The 7,405-nt window shown below is 50.2% G+C and overlaps 1 protein-coding gene across 3 annotated transcripts in view; it reads left to right on the top strand.

Moving 5' to 3' along the window:
- Positions 1-1,682, top strand: part of DAGLB (diacylglycerol lipase, beta) — a 42,567-nt gene extending 40,885 nt beyond the window's left edge. For all 3 annotated transcript variants that reach the window (XM_011934378.1, XM_011934379.1, XM_011934380.1), the window contains 2 exons: positions 458-705; positions 795-1,682. In XM_011934378.1, the coding sequence (XP_011789768.1) occupies positions 458-705; positions 795-993 (447 nt within the window). In that variant the 3' untranslated portion in view covers positions 994-1,682. The remainder of the gene's footprint in view (positions 1-457; positions 706-794) is intronic.
- Positions 1,683-7,405: the final 5,723 nt, after the last annotated feature.

Raw genomic sequence — 7,405 nt, forward strand, 5'->3', positions numbered from 1 at the left:
CCAGCTACTCGGGAGGCTGAGGTAGGAGAATCGCTTGAACCCGGGAGGCAGAGATTATGGTGCCAAGATCGCGCCATTGCACTCCAGTCCGTAGAAATTAGTATCTAATGCCTTTCAGGGAAGGGTAAAACTGATTTGCAGAATTGCCTGAAAATAATTAAGGGAAATATCCCTCACAGGCTGTATGGCTTGGTTTTTAAATATTACTCCGCTTGCGATGGTTTTACTGCCCAAGAGAGAGCCCACACTCATGATCTGTGACTAGGCACGGACGCTGGTCCTGAGCCGAGGCGGCTGCCACCCAACACAGCTTGCCGTGCGTCTTTGGTGGAGTCTTCCAAGCGCGGTTTCTGGCTCAACGGGCAGATCCATGTGTCTGGTCCGCCTTGGTGTTTCGGGAGGTCTCGGGTGACAGAGGGTGAGTGACAGCATTCTACTGCTTGGATCTCGCCCTCAGTACAAGATCTTGCTGCACGGCTTGTGGTATGAACTGTTCGGAGGGAATCCCAACTTTCCCACGGAGCTGGACGGGGGCGACCAGGAAGTCCTGACACAGCCTCTTCTGGGGGAGCAGAGCCTACTGACGCGCTGGTCCCCGGCCTACAGCTTCTCCAGCGACTCCCCACTGGACTCTTCTCCCAAGTACCCGCCGCTCTACCCTCCCGGCAGGATCATCCACCTGCAGGAGGAGGGCGCCTCGGGGCGGTGAGTGCGGCGTGGTGGGCAGGCAGGAGGAGCGCGGGGGTCAGCCCTGGGGCCGCTTGGCGGCTGATGTCTCTCCTTTTCTGCTTCAGGTTTGGCTGCTGCTCTGCTGCTCAGTATAGCGCCAAGTGGTCACACGAAGCGGAATTCAGCAAAATACTCATAGGTCCGAAGATGCTGACAGACCACATGCCAGACATCCTGATGCGGGCCTTGGACAGCCTGGTTTCCGACAGGGCGGCCTGCGTCTCCTGTCCGGCGCAGGGGGTCTCCGGCGTGGACGTGGCCTGACCGGGACTACGCGAAACTGTCCCAGGAATGATGGACTCGCGCTTTTGTCCTTAAACTGACCTGCCATCCGAGGAATTCGCATGACGCCAAAACAGCGGATGTCCATCAGCGGAAATCGGATGGGAACAGCGTTCCATGGTCTCAATGACTGAACAGTTTATGGGAAGTCATTGTGGCCATTGTAGCAGAAGCAGCGAGCACGCTCAGGTGATGGGACTCCTGAGACCCAGCGACTGTGGAGACAGCCTTGGGAAGCCCCGGCCCGCGGATGGATCCCTTGGCTGCTCCAGAAGTGCTGGAATCCGGGGCCCAGCCGGAAGACCGGGAACAGATCCGTAGCCTCCCACCCCCAAGCCAGCCCTTTTCATCCAACTCGGTTTACAGGCCTGGTTTGTTTTTCAAACTGGGCTTCTTGGCTGTGCAAATGGAACTGTTGTGAGGGTGCGGGCTGGGGTTTTCTCCTGGGCGTCACCAAGGGCAGCGCTGAGCTCTGGTTGGGGATGAAAATGAAACCCAGTCGGGGAAGTGAGTGGAGCCCCCGGCCCCGCCCCTCCGAGCCACAGCTCCCCGGCGCCTGTTCCCACCGCCCCGCATCCAGAGTTGCTGATACAATTCTTGCTACTCTTCTGGCTCTGGGGTCGGCCAGTGGATTCAGGAGTTAAAACAATAAAGCACGCGTCACGATAGTGCCTGTGTGTACAGTCGCGTGCTCTCTTACTGGGGATTTCCAGGTAGCGCTAATACACTGGGTGGTTGTACAGCAATGATGTTTCCAGGTTCTTTTTGAACCTCGGGGTCTGGCTTCAGATGGAAGACTGCATGAACGCTGATGTCACCCCTCCCACCGGAAGCCCAACAGAATGACAGGAGGGAGATTTCTCCAAAAAGCACGGACCCACAGGATGGGAGAAGACACTCCAACAGTCAGATGATGCGCAGTACAGAACCTTAAGCAGGAAGGAAAGACATGAACTGACCTCAGCTTATAAGACCCTGGGCAGCTGCGAAGTGGGGGTGAGGCAGACAAGACCAGCTAGAAAGCAGGTTTGCTCGAAAGCGGGAAGAAACCTGGCCCGTCGTTTGCTCTGAGGTGGAAGGTGGGGACTGGACACAAGCACAGCTGACGGAAGGAGACTCTGCCCCTCCTGGCTCCCCAAGTCTTCCAGAAGATTCTCCCAGGAAATCTGACCTCAGAAGACACCTCCGTGGGGCCTCTGCTGTCACAGCCATGCCACCCTAGAGCTTTGTAAAGCCTGCAAAGGGTCCTTTAAAAACTTCCGGCCAGGTAAGGTGGCGCACGCCTGTAATCCCAGCACTGTGGGGAGGACACAGTGGGCGGATCACCTGAGGTCAGGAGTTCGAGACCAGCCTGGTCAACATGGTGAAACCCTGTCTCTGCTACAAATACAAAAATTAGCCAGGAGTGGTGGTGCGCGCCTATAGCCCCAGCTATTCAGGAGACTGAGGCAGGAGAATCACTTGAACCTGGGAGGCGGAGGTTGCAGTGAGCTGAGATCATGCCACTGCACTCCAGCCTGGGCAACAGAGCAAGACTCCACCTCAAAAAAATAAGTAAATAAAAAAATAGCCAGGCATGGTGGCAGGTACCTATAATCCCAGCTACTCAGGAGGTGAGGCAGGAGAATTGCTTGACCCCAGGAGGCGGAGGCTGCAGTAAGCCGAGATCGTGCCATGTGCCACTGCATTCCAGCTTGGGAGACAGAGCAAGACTGTCTCAAAAAAAAAAAAAAAAAAAAAAAAAAAAAAAAAAAAAGGCTATAGCAGCGTCCAACTGCTACAAGCTTGTTTCTAAACCCAGTTCCTGCACTCACCTAGTGTCAGAAAGGTACAAGATGGACTCGCTACATGGTGTGACCCTCCTAGGGAACTGTTTCCAACTTCAGCCTTTAAGCATAAGCCAAGGACTCCTGACACTAGAACAAGAGACCAAAAGAAACAGATGATGTGGGCAGAAGCTCCTGATGACCCATGCCATGGCTTGGGACTCAGAGAAAGTGCTGCGACTCAGAACTGACCCTGGAGGCTCACAGTGGAGAGAGAGGAAAAGAGCTCCTGAAGATGAAAAGCATCAGAGACAAAATCAAAACCTCAAAGATGATAACCAACCGGGAAAAGAAAAAGGTTACGAGGCCCCTCCAGGTCTGACATCTGAGTTTGAAAGTCACGAATTTCCAAGATGGAAAGAAGCCACCAAGTGCACAGCACGGTGGATAAAATAAACCCTAGGATGTGGAAGAGAAAAGGACAATCTCACAAGATGTAAGAAAAAAATACATCCCAACAGAAATGGCTAAGAACGATCATGGAAGAACTGCCTTCAAAAGTCTGAAGGGGCCAGGCACAGTGGCTCAGGCCTGTAATCATTCCATTTTGGGAGGCCAAAGTGGGAGGATTCCTTGAGCTCAAGACAAGTGTGGGCAACACAGCAAGACCCTATCTCTACATGAAAAAAAAAAAAAAAAAATTGAGATGGAGTCTCACTTTGTCGCCCAGGCTGGAGTGCGGTGGTGCGATCTCGGCTAACTGCAACTTCGTCTCCCAGGTTCAAGCAATTCTTCTGCCTCAGGCTCCCAAGTAGCTGGGATTACAGGCGTGCACCACCACACCTGGCTAATTTTTGCATTTTTAGTAGAGACAGGGTCTCTCACCATGTTGGCCAGGCTGCTCTCGAACCCCTGACCTCAAATGATCTGCCCACCTTGGCCTCCCAAAGTGCTGGGATTACAGGCGTGAGTCACTGTGCCCGGCCAAGAATAAATTTTTTTAACCTAAGGGAGGCTGGGTGCAGTGGGCCAAAGCCTGTAGTCTCAGCTACTTGAGAGCCTGCAGTGGGAGGATCACTTGAGCCCAGGAGTTTGAGTCTAAGCCTGGTCAACATAGCAAGAGCCTGTCTCAAAAGAAAAAATCTGCAACCTGAGCAAGATAGTCAGATCCCATCTCTACAAAACAAAATTAGCTGGGCATGGTGGTACACACCTGTAGTCCCTGCTGCTCGGGACGCTAAGCAGGCCTGCTTGAGCCCAGGTCATTGAGGCCACAATAAGCTGAGATGATGCTACTGCACTCCAGCCTGGGTAACAAAGTGAGACCCTGTCTCAATAAAACTTAAAAGGGATGTTAACACCAACCTGGAATTTTAGGCCCAGCCAGAAGTACTGTAAAACAGTTGTCAAGATGCAGGGGCTCAAAAATAAGAGTGATGCCTTACTTAACAACAGGTACACATTCTGAGAACACGAGTGATTTCATTGTTAACGTCAGCCTACTACACACCTAGGTTGAAGGTGGGGCCTGTTCACTGCTCCCAGGCTACTCACCTGCATAGCCCGTTACTATACTGAATGCAGTTGGCAGTTTTAACAGTAGTATTTGCGTATCTGTACACAGAAAAGTTACAGTAAAAATAAGGTAGTCTCACACACTATCATGTATGCAATACACTGTTGACTACAATGTCATTACATGGTGCATGACTGTACGTACTTCCAGCACACTCTCAAGGAGCTCCTGGAGAAACCATTCAGGATGAAGTAAATCAAAAAAGAGAATCTAGGTGCAGGAAATGAAGACCAGCATCTAAGAGAGGTGCAGGTCATATGACTTCAGGAAAATGGATATTGGCAAAATAACAACACATCTGAACATCTTGAGAAGTTTAGACAATGGATGAAAAGTTCACAGGCCGGGCACAGTGGCTCATACCTGTAATCCCAGCACTTTGGGAGGCTGAGGTAGAATGGTGGCTTCAGGCCAGGAGTTCAAGACCAGCCTAGGCAACATAGGGAAACCCCAATCTACTAAAAATTTTAAAAATTAGCTGGGCATGGTTGCACACACCTGTGGTCCCAGCTACTCAGGAGGCTAGGGCAGGAGGATCACTTGAGCCCAGGAGCTGTGATGGCACCACTGCACTCCAACCTGGGTGACAGAGCAAGACCCTGCCCCCCCCCCAAAAAAAGGTAGCTCACAATTGAATTCAGTACATAGGAAAGTAAGCAAAGTACTAATTATCCCAAAGAAAACCAGAAGTTGTGCAGGAAACACAGTTTTGTTGCTACATGGCATGGCCGGTGAGTAGTTTATGTAGTAGTGACTGTGCAGGCACTAAACTGAGTCCACCAAAACCATCACATTGAGAGGATGAGAAAGGTTTTGGGTGGAGAGGGTTGCAATCGGGAAAGCAAGCCTCACATCTTCCATGGTGGGAATGTTGATGAGAATGGTTTCACTGGCACAAAAAGCCTAATTTAGACACGGGCAGGTAAAATACCAAAAATCGGGTAAGCAAACAAAGTATTCCTTTTGGAAAGGGTACGAAGGGGGAAGACTGTTTTTCTTTAAAAACCACTAAAACTTTTACTTTTAAAAACTGCATATTGCCAGGTATGGTGGCTCACACCTGGAGTCCCAGCACTGTGGGAGGTCAAGGCTGGCAGATTGCTTGAGCTCAGGAGTTCGAGACCAGCCTGGCCAACATGGCAAAACTCTACAAAAAATACAAAAAAATTAGCTGGGTGTGGTGGCACACACCTGTGGTCCCAGCTACTCCAGAGGCTGAAGTGGGAGGATGGCTTGAGCGCAGGAGGCATAGGTTGCAGCAAGCCAAGATCACGCCACTGCACTCCAGTCTGTGAGACGGAGCCAGACCCTATCTCAAAAAACAAAAACTGCATTATTTAATCTGTTAAAAAAAAAAATAGTCGGCTGGGGGTGGTGGCTCAGGCCTGTAATCCCAGCACTCTGGGAGGCCGAAGTGGACAAGCTTGGCCATGGTGAAACTCTGTCTCTACTAAAAAAAATACAAAAAATTAGCTGGGCGTGGTGGCACATGCCTGTAATCCCAGCTACTCAGGAGGCTGAGGCAGGAGAACCGCTTGAACCCAGGAGGCGGAGCTTGCAGTGAGCCCAGATCGCACCACTGCACTCCTCTGGGCAACAGGGTGAGACTCCGTCTCAAAAAAAAAAAAAAAAGCAAATGGCTACGGCAAGTGCGGGAAATGTCACAGGGAGGAAATAGGATCTGGGCTGGGCCCACTGGTGCATGCCTGAAACCCCAGCACCTTGGGAGGCCGAGGCAGGAGGATCCCTTGAGGCCAACCTGGGCAACACAACAAGACCCTGTCTCTATTCTAAAAAAAAAAAAAAGAAAGAAAAAGAAAATACTCTGGAGGAACTATCCGTTTGATTTTGCTTTTCTCACAAACTTCTTAGTCCTGTCCTGTGACTAACAGTATGTTAATGCCTTTTGGCTTTTTGTCTGAAAGCTGAGGAAGTGAGGCTGCCAAATAGAGCTTAAGAGGCACAGGCACATTTATCTATACTGTGGATATCATGCAGTTATTAAAATGGTGGTATGTGTCCATGTCAAGGGTTTTTTAACATAGTGGTAGAAATTTATGTCTGCCAGCCAGGTGTGGTGGCTCACACCTGTAATCTCAGCACTTTGGGAGGCTAAGGCGGGAGGATCCTGAGTCAGGAGTTTGAGACTAGCCTGGCTGACATGGCAAAACCCCATCTCTACTAAAAATACAAAAATGAGCTATGGGTGGTGGTGGGTGCCTGTAATCCCAGCTACTTGGGAAGCTGAGGCAGAAGAGTTGCTTGAACCTGGGAGGCGGAGGTTGCATGAGCCAAGATTGCACCACTGCACTCCAGCCTGTGGGATACAGTGAGGTTCTCTCTCCAAAATAAAAAGAAGAGAAACTTAGGTCTGCCGATAGAGATAGATATCCATTGAAAAGTAAAAAAATAAATTAAAAATAAAAAAAATAAAAATTATTAAGAGAGAAGACTTGGCGGCAGAGGGTAGGGACGAGATACAGATATATGAATTTTGACAAAAATTTGAAAATACATATGCCACGTGTGGTTTTGTTTAGTGTGGGTAGAGATGATTTTTATTTGTTTAACCCCTTTGTTTTCTGACCTTTCTTATGGTGTGTTCAGAAAGAAGAAACACAAATTTTTCTCCTTACCAATTACCTCCCCCAGTTTTTTCTTTTTTGAGACAGGGTCTCGCTCTGTCACCCAGGCTGGAGTGCAGCGGTGCCATCTCAGCTCACTGCAGCCTCCCAAGTTCAAGTGATCCTCCCACCTCAGCCTCCTGAGTAGTTGGGACTACAAGCACGTGCCACTACACCTGGCTAATTTTTGTATTTTTTGTAGAGACGGGGTCTCACCATGTCGCCCAGGCTGGTCGCAAACTTCTGGGCTGAAGCAATCCACTTGCCTTGGCCTCCCAAAGTGCTGGGATTACAGGTGTGAGCCACTGCTGTGCCCATCCTAAAATTTTTAGAAATTAGTATCTAGGGCCGGGTGTGGTGGCTGAAGCCTGTAATCCCAGCACTTTGGGAGGCCGAGACGGGCGGATCACGAGGTCAGGAGATCGAGA

The sequence above is a fragment of the Colobus angolensis genome, unplaced genomic scaffold, assembly GCF_000951035.1.
Source record: "Colobus angolensis palliatus isolate OR3802 unplaced genomic scaffold, Cang.pa_1.0 Scaffold135, whole genome shotgun sequence".
NCBI classification, from domain to species: Eukaryota; Metazoa; Chordata; class Mammalia; order Primates; family Cercopithecidae; genus Colobus; species Colobus angolensis.